The sequence below is a fragment of the Littorina saxatilis genome, linkage group LG2, assembly GCF_037325665.1.
Source record: "Littorina saxatilis isolate snail1 linkage group LG2, US_GU_Lsax_2.0, whole genome shotgun sequence".
In the NCBI taxonomy this organism is placed as follows: domain Eukaryota; kingdom Metazoa; phylum Mollusca; class Gastropoda; order Littorinimorpha; family Littorinidae; genus Littorina; species Littorina saxatilis.
The window spans coordinates 3,047,450-3,062,620 of record NC_090246.1 but is presented as its reverse complement, the minus strand read 5'-3'; the positions used below and the strand labels follow the sequence as shown (position 1 = coordinate 3,062,620).

Below are 15,171 nucleotides of genomic sequence, written 5' to 3'. Positions count from 1 at the left end.
TATGCTAGCTCGCTGTATCGTCGTGTTTGCTCTGTGTATTCCGCTAGCCTGTACCAGCCTTGCCTTTTGTCACCCCTCGAAACACCTAATGAGAAAACGAGCGACCGTTTTCAATGGCTGATTGGAAAACGAGTTTGATCAGCGTGGTTGACATTAAGTATTAATGAAATATCCACGGGGTTTCTCCCCACAAACACTAAATTTTCACGCTCTCAACTACACTCCCCTGGGTCGAGTACGTTGTTCACGGCATCGTCCGGCTGCTCGGTCACTTTTAACTGGATCAGAAACCGGCACGGTTGGCCTAGTGGTAAGGCGTCCGCCCCGTGATCGGGAGGTCGTGGGTTCGAACCCCGGCCGGGTCATACCAAAGACTTTAAAATTGGCAATCTAGTGGCTGCTCCGCCTGGCGTCTGGCATTATGGGGTTAGTGCTAGGACTGGTTGGTCCGGTGTCAGAATAATGTGACTGGGTGAGACATGAAGCCTGTCAGTGCTGCGACTTCTGTCTTGTGTGTGGCGCACGTTATATGTCAAAGCAGCACCGCCCTGATATGGCCCTTCGTGGTCGGCTGGGCGTTAAGCAAACAAACAAACAAACAAAAACTGGATCAGAAGATGAAAGAAAGCTGGTAATCTGTGCCAATGGTTTACTGCGGTCAGGATTTTTGTCTTGGTGTGAATGTTGACGCTTGTAGGCGAAAAGTGAAGATAATGTGTGTGCTGCTGTGTGTAAAAAGGGTTAACGGCTGTTTAATTTGGGAGCAGAGAAAAATCTTCAAGGCAGACCCCTTCACGTTGAGATAGTTCGGCTCACCGTCCACATCTCAACTCAACTCAACTCAACTCAACTCAAATTTATTAATCCATATGGAAATTATATTGTAACAATACTCATTTCCAATCAAAAGAATAAGAATGCATAATAAAAAAATCTGTCCACGTGGTCACATACAACCCCCCGCGGGTTAGGGGGAAGAATTTACCCGATGCTCCCCAGCATGTCGTAAGAGGCGACTAACGGATTCTGTTTCTCCTTTTACTCTTGTTAAGTGTTTCTTGTATAGAATATAGTCCATTTTTGTGAAGATTTTAGTGAAGCAGTATGTAAGAAATGTTAAGTCCTTTGTACTGGAAACTTGCATTCTCCCAGTAAGGTAATATATTGTACTACGTTGCAAGCCCCTGGAGCAAATTTTTGATTAGTGTTTTTGTGAACAAGAAACAATTGACAAGTGGCTCTCTCCCATCTCTGCCCTTTCCCCGTCGCGATATAACCTTCGTGGTTGAAAACGACGTTAAACACCAAATAAAGAAAGAAAGGTCACATACCAACAATCAACAATCAACAGCCGGTGTGCTATCTGTGCACCATGTTGTTTTATGAAACAATTTCGAAAAGCCACCACTGGCTTTTTGAGAAAATAATTCATCAAACAAATTCCAACTGGCCATAGCCAGCAGTCAGGGTGTTGGGGTTTGGTATGTGACCAAGTGGATCCATGGTCTTATTTCACGTAAAAGGCTGGTCAGATCTCAAATGATGAGCGCAACTGTTTTCACGAGTATTGGAGTGTGCCTCTAAGATGTGAGTCAGGAGGGGAGGGGAGGGGGGGGGGGGGTGTCGGTTATGTGTTCGTGCAGAAAAAAGAAGAAAAAAAATTGCGATTCAGAGGGGTGTTACGACTCAGTTTAACAGTACTTAAAAGTACCATTCTTTCCGCGTACACGACCGTGCTCAGTGCCACCGATCTGCCACGTGGAATGAGAGAATCCTTCCACTTGGTCACATACCACAACTCTTCAGCTTTCTGTGTAGATAGGGATTTTGTTGTTGAGTTTGTCTCGTAGATTGACACATTGGTGTCATTCGCGTAGATTGACACATTGGTGTCATTCGCGAAATTAATTCATAATAAAAAAAAATCCCTCTCTACACAGGAAGAAGCTAATCTGTTGATTGGTGGTGTGTGTCCAAGCGGTAGGATGCTTTTATTACGGTTCCAGTCTAATTGCCGGACACCCCCCCCCCCCCCCGACAAGTGCCCCCTAGACAAGTGCCTCCCTGTGACAGTTGCCCCACCGTAAAAAATGCCTATGGCCTGCTACCCTTATTTAATGTACAAGCTCGGACAGATGGTTTAAACAAGTTTATTCAATAAATTCCATTGGTACTATTACCGCATACATGAAATAAGGAACATGGAGCACAACAAGCTAGGCTTATGAGCGTACTCTCAATTGCAAATGAAATTTGGCGGACGATTTTAACAAATTTGAAATAATGTCAAAATAATAATGGTAAATTATGGTAGACAAATATGTAACAATAAAGGGAAAAAAAACAACAACAAAAAACCCAATGCTAAACTAACAACAGTACTCACACGCGCTCACACACTCACTCGCACACACACGCATACAATGACTTCCGGACAGATCATCTTTCTCTTCTTCTCGTTTTAGGCAGGTCTGCGAAGTATGACAAAGCAAGCTTGCAGGAAAAGGGAAATGCCTTTTACTTAAAATCGCAACCAAAATTGAGGACCCATGATCTTATTTTCTTCGGAAAAACAAAGCGATTTAGTTGAAAAACAAAAGAATGTTGTCTTCTTCTTCTTCTGCGTTCGTGGGCTGAAACTCCCACGTACACTCGTGGTTTTTTTTGCACGAGTGGAATTTTTCGTGTATGACCGTTTTTTACCCCGCCATTTAGGCAGCCATACGCCGTTTTCGGAGGAAGCATGCTGGGTATTTTCGTGTTTCTATAACCCTCCGAACTCTGACATGGATTACAGGATCTTTTTCGTGCGCACTTGGTCTTGTGCTTGCGTGTACACACGGGGGTGTTCGGACACCGAGGAGAGTCTGCACACAAAGTTGACTCTGAGAAATAAATCTCTCGCCGAACGTGGGGACGAACTCACGCTGACAGCGGCCAACTGGATACAAATCCAGCGCGCGCGCTACCGACTGAGCTACATCCCCGCCCGTAAAGAATGTTGTAATCACCAATACAATGACAGCACGTGTATACCAAACTGACTCAAATGTTCACCTGTGGAGGCTTCTTTTTGTGCGTGTGCTGACCTTGTATTGAGTACATCATTCTTTTGTTTTTTAATTTGGTTCATCTCACCCACAGTCACTAAGTTGGTTTAAACATAAGTTTATTTTAACAAAAGTTACAATCATGACATGCATACAAAATACACAGGTAACAGCAACAAGCTAGAAGCTTATAGTGGTGTTCCTGCATGGACATTACAACATAAGGCGGTAACGGCTGAACAATTCGTCTAAATAAACCAAATACCCCCGCGGGTTAGGGGGAAGATTTTACCCGATGCTCCCCAGCATGTCGTAAGAGGCGACTAACGGATTCTGTTTCTCCTTTTACCCTTGTTAAGTGTTTCTTGTATAGAATATTTGTGACCCTCCACCACGAAATGAGTCGCATGTCACCTCGCGCGGTTCTGCGCTGGGCTTAATATAAGTCCGGGGAGTGTCTGGTAACAGTGTGTGGGTCACCTTAGTCACAGGCTTATAACTCAAACAGTTTTCGCTCTTTTCTAAAACGGTTTTCACCACTGAATAGAGCATACAAATCTCTTTATGAATATGTAAAAATACAAAAATCATGCAAAGGTGACATGCGACTCATTCCGTGGTGGAGGGTCACACAATTTTTGTAAAGATTTTAGTCAAGCAGTATGCAATAAAATTTAATGTTAAGTCCTTTGTACTGGAAACTTGCATTCTCCCAGTAAGGTACTATATTGTACTACGTTGCAAATCTCTGGAACACATTTTTGATTAGTGCTTTTGTGAACAAGAAACAATTGACAAGTGGCTCTATCCCCTCTCCCCCCTTTCCCCGTCACGATATAACCTTCGTGGTTGAAAACGACGTTAAACACCAAATAAAAAAAGAAATAAACCAAATCTATTAATAACATAATAAACGTTGCATAATCATTATAAAGAAAGACAGTAAAAGGAAGGAAGGAAGGAAGGGAAGAAGAGGAATAAATAGAAAAGGGATGGGTAGGAGATGTGCAGAAATTAAAGTTGTTGTCCGGCTTGTGGAGCATTGATTATGGTTTGCCCAAAGCGACCTGAACGTTCAATGAACGAGTGTACTGTGGAAAACAAATTTCCTGTTCAAATCTAGAGAATCTAGAGTCACTAAGATGTTTAGAAAGCGATTTAGCCTATCTTTGATATGATTCGTTGTGTACACAAGGCAGAGTAGGAAAAAAAGACATCTGTTATGGGAATCAAGGTGTCAGAAGGACAAGAAAGTGAGTACTGGGTGTTTATGGGTGGGCGGGGAGAAGGTTTATGAGGAAATTGACAAATGGTAATGGGAGGATCAAAGGCATTGTGTACCAAATGGAGGAATCCTATGTTTACTATGCGGCGTTGCGTGCTGCGTGGTACCCGCCCTGTGTTAAGTCTAGCACTGGCTGCCACTCCTGACTCGACACATCGAACGTCTTTCATTGCGGGGCCACCCCTTTGTCACCGGGTCCTTGGCACCCCCTGTTCTCTCAACGTGTCTGAGTGTCCGCGTTTGGCGCCTGCTGTGTCTTCATTTGGCCCCGCCACTTGCTTCCACATCAACGCTCACAGTGTCTTCAGTGAGAGTTGTTTTTTGAGTCAAGTCCCCCCTCCCCTCCCCCCCCCCCCCCCCCCCACCACCACCCGCACACGCCTTCTTACTTTCCGTCAATGCTCGCTGTGACTATAGGTAATGTTGTAGTTTGTAATACTGTATGATTGCCGTTGACGATTGTCCTTTTATTGTCTCTATCTTTATCAGTTTATGTCTTAGTTTAGCAGGGACAGATTGTAGGACTAGGCGTCAGCCTAAAATTTCCATCCTTGAGTAGTACAGTTCGTTCGTTCGTTCGTTCGTTCATAGTGCCTCCTCTCTTTCGCCTGAGCTGTACATAAGACCAGAGAGCATTGGTAGATCTGTGAAGTTTCATTGGGCTGTACATTTTCCCCGTCCTTGGTTCGTACACAGTTTTGTTACGTAAAGTTTTAACTGTCCACGCTACAAGCTTGAAGTTGTTGTTGTTTCATTTCTTTTCTTTTGAGATATTACTACAATCGCGCTCTCCAGTCCCCTCAGCTTCTAGGCCCCCCCCCCAACCACTCGAGGTCCCACCATCCTCCTCTGACCCTCCCTCCTCCCTACTCTCAGCCCAAGAACACCCCCTCCCTCCCTACCCGAAGAACACTCCCTCCCTCCCTACCCGAAGAACACCCCCTCCCTCCCTACCCGAAGAACACTCCCTCCCTCCCCACCCCTCTCAACCCCCTTTCATCCTAGCTCACCTACCTTCACTTTCATAACACCCCACTCCCTCCCCACCCGAATCACCCCCCCCCCCCCTCGCCGTTCGGTCCCGATTCCGTAAGTTTTCGATACGATATACCTGCTGAAAGAGAGAGAGAGAGAGAGAGAGAGAGCCAAGTTTTACCTGGATTCTCGCTCTGGCACCCACCTAGTTTACCGTTGTGTGAGTCGGCCTAGCTCACAGTCACCGCACGCACAGGTTGACTTAACTATCACCACCGTTGCTCGCATCACGGGTCTGGGAGTCGATGATCGACAGCACGATCGTTGCTACCTCAGAGGTCTGCCGTGTCTCCTGGCGGTACACCTTGCATGGGAACAGTGCAGGGACAATGTGGCCTGTCTCCTGTACTAGTTGCATTGGGAAAATGTAGCGTGTCTCCTGAAGTTGCAAGGACAATGTAGCGTGTATCCTGAAGTTGCAAGGACATTGTAGCGTGTATCCTGAAGTTGCAAGGACATTGTAGTGTGTATCCTGAAGTTGCAAGGACATTGTAGCGTGTATCCTGAAGTTGCAAGGACAATGTAGCGTGTATCCTGAAGTTGCAAGGACATTGTAGCGTGTATCCTGAAGTTGCAAGGACATCGTAGCGTGTATCCTGAAGTTGCAAGGACTTTGTCGCGTGTATCCTGAAGTTGCAAGGACATTGTAGCGTGTATCCTGAAGTTGCAAGGACATTGTAGCGTGTATCCTGAAGTTGCAAGGACAATGTAGCGTGTATCCTGAAGTTGCAAGGACATCGTAGCGTGTATCCTGAAGTTGCAAGGACATTGTAGCGTGTATCCTGAAGTTGCAAGGACAATGTAGCGTGTCTCTTGAAGTTGCAAAGACAATGTAGCGTATCTCCTGAAGTTGCAAGGACAATGTGCGAGGACAATGTAGACAGCGATCAGGCCTAATTGTTTTTGGTATCATTGTGCACTATTGGATTAGTACAACATGCGAAATCCTGCTACTACTTTCGCGACGGAGGCGGCGTCACGTTTCTCGACTCCTGGGGGCGGTGAATACAAAACTGTTTTACGCGGATGATACACTCTGAGGGTGTCATGTGAGCAATTAAAAAAAAAGAAAAAAAAGACCCGTGTGGTAGAGTGCCAGCATGTTTCGTTTCTTGGCTGGCGGACCTGGTGAGCCGGAGATTGAACAAGATAAAGACATGATCGACCACGCGCGACACTGCCTGCAGGGAACATAAACCACCCCTTCTCTCGTCGTCGGGTGGATAGAGCTATCTCAGTAGACAGTGTTTGATTAAGTTCCCCTATCATCGCCGTTCAGTGTTTTGTCAGCCAGTGCTTTTGTCAAGCCGGGAACTTCACGGCCCATATACTTCACCGTCTTGACATCGCTGTGGACTTTAATAGATTGGGAGAGCATGGGGTGCCTATTCCAGCCCCTCATTCACAGATTTTACACACCATAAACTGCTGACATCTTCCTACCGCTTCGGGCTTGGTGGATCATTTCTAAGATAGATAGTTAGGGGTGAGTGTATGGATCCTCTCTTGTACAGGGATTTCACAGGCCGTACACTCCGACCATCGTCATACTGCTGGGGATTTCACAGGCCGTACACTCTAACCATCGTCATTCTGCTGGGGAGTTCACAGGCCGTACACTCTAACCATCGTCATACTGCTGGGGATTTTACAGGCCGTACACTTTAACCATCGTCATACTGCTGGGGATTTCACAGGCCGTACACTCTAACCATCGTCATACTGCTGGGGATTTCACAGGCCGTACACTCTAACCATCGTCATACTGCTGGGGATTGCACAGGCCGTACACTCTAACCATCGTCATACTGCTGGGGATTTCACAGGCCGTACACTCTAACCATCGTCATACTGCTGGGGATTTCACAGGCCGTACACTCTAACCATCGTCATACTGCTGGGGATTTCACAGGCCGTACACTCAAACCATCGTCATACTGCTGGGGATTTCATAGGCCGTACACTCTAACCATCGTCATACTGCTGGGGATTGTGACGGGTTCGAAGACGAAACTTTTACGGTTGGCTCATTGACTTCTGGTGGCTCATTGATTTCCGGTGGCTCATCATATGCAAACGGATTTTGTAGGACTTTAAGCTTTAGTGCTTTGCTATTGCTATGGAATTTGATAGAATCGATTATACAAGGTTAGTGATGAGATACGGGTGCTTCCCAACTGTTCTTGCAGAGATTTCGCCCCCAAAACTGTGCCTCCTTTCTACTGATGGTAGTCCTTCCCGGGTGACGTTTTAATAGATTGGACGATTGTGTGCTTAACATTCAGCTTCTCCCATAGTCTACGCAACGTAAACAGGAGGATTTATTGTACCAGACGTTTTGCTGATGCAGAAAACAAAATGAAGAAAAACAAACATTCAACGATTCCTCGTCCATGAGTGACGGACAGAAGGATTGCTGTGTGGTGAACTTCTTCCAGGATACGTCTCCTGTTGAACCTTTACGACCAATTGAAATTCGAAACAGTATCGAGTGAGCTGGAACTGCTGTGAACGGGACGGTGCTATGCGCAGAAAGGAGAACCCCCGGGTGTTCTTGCGTGACCCGTCACGATGACACAACAGAGCTGTAGCACCACACCCGCATCGGCCGGCCACCCGCGGGTAACGCACACCACGCATCGCGATCTACCCGGCTTCACCTGGACTCCCTGTCAATCACCACTAACGACGTTATTTCACGATATTTCTGGTCCGATATCCGCACTGACGAGGTGCATTATGGAGACGATTGTTCCGTGAGATCTCCATTGTTGAGACGATTGTGCTGTGATATTTCCACTGATCGGCGTCTTTGTTGAGACGACACCTCGTCAAGAGGCGATGATGAGCCCTCCGCCCAAGTTTATCTTTTCTCTGGACGCTTCGTTTACTATGTTGTCGTCTCGTGTGCGTGCGCTGACGAGTGAAGCGGAGGGTAAGTTTTGATATTACACGGAACAGTTGTTCGCGGCCAGTGGTCCGGTCGCCGATCACTTATACCTCGAGTAAACGTGAACAAGGCAGCTTACATTCAGTGCAGTTTAGCAAGGGGTACAACATCTTTGCTTTGACATTTTTTCAGCGTAGAATGTGCGTCTGTAGATGCAGCGCACCTTCGATCCCTTCTTCGTTGTGCATTCTGTTATTGAATGCGGATATGATACTGAACACACATTGATTGCACTCGCCTTCGATTAATTCTGAATTCTTAGTGAATGCGGACACAATGCCGTACACGACGATGCGTGCACACTAGACACGAGGAGAGGACGTGTGCGACAGTTTTACAAGTCTTGCACCCAGAAATACCACCCGCTTTCTGGTGTCATTGTATATTTAGCCACTGTACGTTGTGTCTATCAACTTGACAATGGATGTTTTGTTCGCCAGTCAGTGCTTCAGGGAAAACAACAGCAAGACGAAAGGCTGGATCGTTTTATGGAAGCTTCCACTGTGACTCGCGTCTCGACCAAGGTGTTGCACGCTCGTATAGATCTCGTAACGTATCGCGAACCACAGTCACCAGTAGTATACAGTCATGAGCTACTGTTGTAAACGGCGGGGGAAAGTTTATACGGGGAGAGGGCTTTGAAGGAGCCTCTCCAGATGACAGGTTATTGATACAGAGACGGTTTTAGAAGTGTTATATAGAGACGTGTGTAGAAGTGATAAAGAGACGGGCTCAGGAGTGTCGGCAGACCTACACGATGTCTGTGTGGTCAAGAAGTCACAGCGACCTGGCCAGGCTCGCCAAGACCATTCAGGACCACAACGATCGCACCCGACTGGCGCTGACACAGAGAAACGGCGAGGTCACCAAGACGGTCAACAGAGCTAGGTCCTTGTCTCCAGGCGCTCTTCTTCCATCCAACGGAAATACAGACTGTGGTCCTTCGCCGCAACGGTCTGGACCAGAGAGGGCTAACAACAAGAGTGGTCAGCGGCTGTCCTGCACTGGATTGTCACGCAGTGTCAGCGACTGTATTACTAATGGGATTATTTCAGACGGCGAGAGTGTGAATTCTGTGTCCAGTTTGCAGAGAACCCCGCGACTGACGGTCACCAGTGCGGAGGGAGAAGAGAGCTGTCATTCTGACGTCCTGTTTGACTCGGCAGCGTCAGAGTTTAGTGAGGTGTTCATCACTTCGCCTACCACTCCTGTGCTCGAGCAGACGCCGGATTCGGATGTAGCAGCTTCTCCGAAAGGTTCACTTGTGTCTCCAACCCTCGTGAACGGTCACATGTCTTCCCATGCCAAAACACATGCACAGAAGTTTACATTCAGTAATATCAGAAATGGTGCCTCTGCAAGTACCACTACAAATCACGCACCCCCTTCCAAAAATCGTAGTGCATCAGGCATTGTAAAGAAAGCTAAGACTGAAGATGAAAATGCGTCCATCAGTACAAATGAAAGCAAAACTGCAGAACAAGACGACAGTGTCCAAACAAAGTCTGCACCAAACAACTCATTGATAAATATTGACCCAACATTAAAACGAACACGTCAGATACCTAAAATCTCTATTACTGTTCAGGACATAAGTAACCCTTCCTCTCCTGCGCCTGACGCTATATCATCTCCTCGGCTGTCTTCCAGAAGTCCTGATTTGCTGAAAAAACTAAAAGAAGTTACATTTTCCATAAGTGCCAACAAAAAGGATAGCGCCGTCAAAGAAAGACCGTCCGAGGGACCTGGAAGTTCTCTTTCAAGTTTTCAAGAGGGAAGTCCTGATTTGAAAGAAAAGGAGCAGACGAGACTTTTGTCAGACACTGACGACGTCCCACTCGCACATGATGACAAGGAGCGAACAGGTTCACAAGAAAAGGTTGACATGCTAGTTTCGACAAAATGTGAAGTTCCTTTTTCATGTGACAACGATGGTAGTTCCGTTTCAGTCTCGTCAGAGAAACGTTTAGATAGCACCGTTCACACTGACTTCAGACCTAACAACAACCAACTTGATGTAACAGTTACAGATAGCACCGTTCACACTGACTTCAGACCTAACAACAACCAACTTGATGTAACAGTTACAGATAGCACCGTTCACACTGACTTCAGACCTAACAACAACCAACTTGATGTAACAGTTACAGATAGCACCGTTCACACTGACTTCAGACCTAACAACAACCAACTTGATGTAACAGTTACAGATAGCACCGTTCACACTGACTTCAGACCTAACAACAACCAACTTGATGTAACAGTTACAGACTTATGTCAATCTGGGGAGAGTGATGTCTCAAGCAGTGTCAATGATGACGAGAAGAAAGAGACAGTTTTAACAACTGACAGCACAGAAAACGAGAATAAAGGTAACGAAGAAGCAGAACAAAAAGCTAGATCAGAAGAAAGCGATAATCCCACAAACTTGAACAAAGCTGCTTCAGAACAAAACGATCATCATATACAGACAAATGGAAAAATTGAAAAACCTTTCTGTGTGGACAGTGTTGATTCTCCAGTGTTGCCCGCTACATCAGCAGCAATGCCTGTTGTCACCGCTGAACATAGCGCTACTGACAGCAGCGTATCTGTGTCCCCTGTTCTTCATCTTCATCCATCTCAACTGAGAGTCCATGACATCGACCTAAGGCTGGTTCCTTTGAGTGCCATAGGAATTGTTGTCGGTGCCAACGGGTCTCACTTTGACTTCGCTCATAGCAAACCATCCATCCTGGCTACACAAAATCTTCAGCGTTTATCGCAAGTCAATACATCTGTGGTTGTGGCGGAAGATGAAAGGCAAGAGAGGGCTGTGTCTGGTGCAGGGGCCTGTGAAGCTCCCCTCGTAACAGGTCTTCCAAGTACACAGCAACAGACTGACTCCAGCGTGAACGAGACACAACGACTAACATTAACACTCACAAACCTTCCACAGCACACAGAACCTCCCGAGTGTGATGAGGTGACCTTAGATCAACACGAGGTCACGTCGTCTCCAGTGGGACAAGGAGCAGCAACAGCCGCCCAAAGCAGTAATATCAGTTCTTCCTCGATTGCTGGAACGTCTCGTTCACTTTCAGACACCAGGGGCGACACAGTGCCAGAGCCAAGTAGTGACACAGCTGAACCGCATCCTGCTAATGATACAGCAGTGCCAGACTCCCATGATTCAACAACACGACCGGATACACATGTTAGTATGACAATGCATAATTCCCACAGTGATACACCAGTGCCACATCACGATGATGTTACGATAGCATCACATTCTTGTCACAAATCAGAGTCAGTTCGGAATGAGAAAGAGACGCCACATGCTCATTGTAACGCACCAGTACCGTCTGACGAGCATTGTACACCAACACCATTACACCCAACCAAAACTGATGCAGCAGACAGTGAAGTTACCAAGAATCACCAAAGCACGTCTACAAAGAAGACACAGAGTGTACAGACAAGCGAGACACGGGAAATTGGAGAAGGAAACATCGCCAGTCCTACCTCAGAACAGCAGACCGTGGCGGTACAAGCAGATTGTAAGATGGTGCCGTCAGACGTTACCAGTTCAAGCTCTGAAAACAAATCCGTGGGTTCGACGTCATCGGGCATTGAAGCTGACTTCGTTGGTTCGTCACGACTCCCACAACATCCTGGTACACCAAGAGAGCTTGAAACAGAACACGAGGGGGGTGAAGACACGAGCGTAGGAGAAACGTCTCTTGTGCAAGGTAGTTCACCGTCTCGTGATGTTTCCAACAATGGAGCAGCTGCCAGCTACAAGGACAGCGATCATTCCGTCTTGTCCGACAGCTCTCGGTGTTCTCACCACACAGAGGGTAAAGGGACTGTCGTTTTTTCTGAAGACCCTTCCAGTTCGTTAAACGAAAGCATGGAAACACAGAGCGAGTTTAACTCCAGAACAAACTCTAGGCTGGATCGTTTCTCAGATACTTCCAGGACTGTAAGGCGAAATCCCTACAGACGCCCTCGGTCTAGAACCCCTAGTCTCGGTCATAGTGATGACCGTTCGCGGAGGCCATTGCTTAGGGAGAGTCAGTCTTCTCCTCGTCTTCCTCGCGGCGATGAAGCGTCTTCGCGGCCGTCCTTTAAAGTCGCTAGGCCTTCAGGTCGACAGCGCCAGTCGCTGTGCAGTGAAGACTCGTTGTGTCAGTCTGTGACGGTGGAGCGGTCAGTGTCGTACGTCTCGGGGTCAGAGAGCGAGAAGTCGTTGGTGTCGGCCTCGGTGCAGGTGTCGCTGAGCGGGGCCAGTGAGACCAGGAACAGGTCTTCCAGGTCCCACAAGAGAAGCACACGAACGAAGGAGGAGAAACACGGCAAGAAGAGTGTAGACGTTCACACCCAGTCTCACGCTTCCATCAGCAGTTCTTCCTTCGACTCTCTCCTCTCGGGGTCAGAGGACGGCAGTGCCAGCGGCTACTCCAGTGACGTGGTCAACTACCTGACGTCGTCCTCTCACAGACAGGGTCAGCGTCCGGTCAGCAAGAGGCGGCTGAGAAAGCTGCTCAGAGTCCTGCGTCATCCCGAGCGATCTGCCTCTCACGAGGCTGCGGTTGTGTCCCCCTTTGATAGCACTGTGGCTGACTTGCAACATCTATGTGTTTCTCTCTCCAGGAACCTCGAGCAGCACGAGCAGCAGCAGCTGATTGAGCAGCGGCAGCAGCAGCTCAGGGCACAGCAGCAGTTGCTGCAAGAGCGGAGTGCGCAGGAGGAGCGTGCGGCGCAGAAAGAAGAGGAGCAGCGTGCCAGGGAGACTCATCGCCTTGCACAGCAGCAGCGCTTCAGGGAAGTACGGTTGCAGGAACTCTACCGGCAACAACAACTACAGGTGAGGTTTCAGCAACAGCAGCAACAGTTTCTGCTACAGCAACAGGAGCAGCAGCAGGTACGGCAGCAGCAAGAAGCCCCGCCACCAGCGCTACCCGGAGAAAATCAACAACGACCAAAAAGCAACGAGAAAGTAGAGGCAGAGAAGCAGACAGAATCCAAAGAAGAGTTGCAGTCCAAGCTTCCTTTCAGGCTTCGTCTGCTGAACCCATCCCCTCAAAAACGAGCGGCAGACATCAGAAAGTTACGAAGATCTTCAGACACAACTCCATCCAAGTCTCCCGATCTCGCTCTGCCTCCGCGGAAGAAGACCTGCCTGTTCCACAACCTGCCAGAGTCAGCAGCCGACCTGAACCAAGCCCTCATTGAAGAAGCCTGCAAGAACACAGAGCTCCTCGACCGCCTAGGCGTCGACAGAGAAGTCTTCAGTCCAGCACCACAGACGAGGTCATCAGACGGCAAAAAGGGACGACCTGACCGGGAACAGCCAGATTCCTCTGAGAGGGGTTTGAAAGAAAAAGAGGAGAAAGCTCTGACAGAAGAGGAAGACAAGGAAGAAGAAAACAGAGGAGAGGGCGTTGGAAAGAAGAAAGAAGGAGGAAAACAGAGAGAGGAGAGCACAGAAGGAGAGAGAGAAGAGGGTGACGAAGATCGTGTGACGATGGAGACGCCCGAGGAAGCCGTGTTCAAGCTGGACGATGAGTTCGACAAGACGCTGGTGGACATGAAGCCCCACGTGCTCAAACTGCCGCACAAGTCAGGTGAGCATGCTTCTTGATTTGTTGGGTTTTGGGTTGGAATGTGTGTATGTTTACTCCCTGTATTTTGTGTGTGTCTTGTTTTGTGTGTGTGTGTGTGTGTGTGTGTGTGTGTGTGTGTGTGTGTGTGTGTGTGTGTGTGTGTGTGTGTGTGTGTGTGTGTTTGTGTGTGTGTGTGTGTTGTTTTGCTTTCTTCTTTTGTGTTTCTTTATTTGTGTCTTTCTTTGTCTTTAAAATGTTGTTGTTTTACTTGTATTTATTTCTCCGTGTGTTTGATTTGTTCGAGTGCGCGTTTTTATGTTTTGTTTGTTTTCGGAATGCGCTGTTTACAAGATTAAAACAGAGGTTTCTTTTTTTGGTTTTTTTTTTTACCTTTCCCGCTTTTTCTCTCGCCCTCTATATCTGTCTTAGTGTGAGGAATTTGGTGTGTTGATTAAGTTAGCATTTTCTAGTTTGACATTTTGTTTGTACTCTTTTATTCTCTGATTTCGAAGTGGATACATCTGCACAAGTGTGTTTGTGTTTCGGGTCGGGGAAAAAACAAACACATTTTTTGTTCACGTTTGTTTGTAGTGACCGGTGTATGTGCATGTGCTTCTGATCCTGTGCCTATCTGTGCGTATAGAATTTATCAGGAACAATTGTGTGAGTTCATAAATCTTTGTGTATGGTTCTACGAATAATAAATAAATTGGAACACAAAAGTAGCAAAAAAATGTCATTTGGTAGTTAGAAAGGTACGAAGAAAAGTAAAGTACTTTCGAATAGACCAAGATTAGTAAAAACACAAGTAAGAGGGTTGGCAGAGTGTAAATCAGATCTTCAAATAGTCGACAATACATTGTATTACCATAAAAGCCGAAAGGCTTCCTCCTCAAATAGTATACAGGAAGTACTGAATGTAACTCCTCTGAGACCCTTTGTTGTCCGTAAAAAGTCGTTCGTTACCGATCATGTTGTTCACTTGAATACACTCTAAACAGAAGTGTTCCACTTTTGAACACAGAAAGTGTTGAACACTTTCTACCATAGTGCATGGCTCTACTAGCAAAAGAGGTACATTTAATAAATACATGGGGTTCACAAGTGCTCATTAGAATACGAGTACAGTGAAACCCCCCCATTTAAGACTCCCCAATGTAAGACTCCCTCCCTTTTAAGACCCCCTTTTCTCAGACTTTTTGTTCATAGCTTTTGTAAATTTACCCCCATTATGAGACTCTTTTTTTAAGACTTGATTTTCTC

General features: G+C 46.9%; 1 protein-coding gene across 3 annotated transcripts in view; it reads left to right on the top strand.

Moving 5' to 3' along the window:
* The first annotated feature begins 5,519 nt into the window (after positions 1-5,519).
* LOC138957999 (trichohyalin-like) overlaps positions 5,520-15,171 on the top strand; it is a 116,123-nt gene continuing 106,471 nt past the window's right edge. For 2 of the 3 annotated variants that reach the window (XM_070329024.1, XM_070329021.1), the window contains exon 1: positions 5,522-13,929. In XM_070329024.1, the coding sequence (XP_070185125.1) occupies positions 9,078-13,929 (4,852 nt within the window). In that variant the 5' untranslated portion in view covers positions 5,522-9,077. Of the gene's footprint in view, positions 13,930-15,171 lie in introns of all 3 variants that reach the window. The other variant, XM_070329023.1, reaches the window with a different exon arrangement.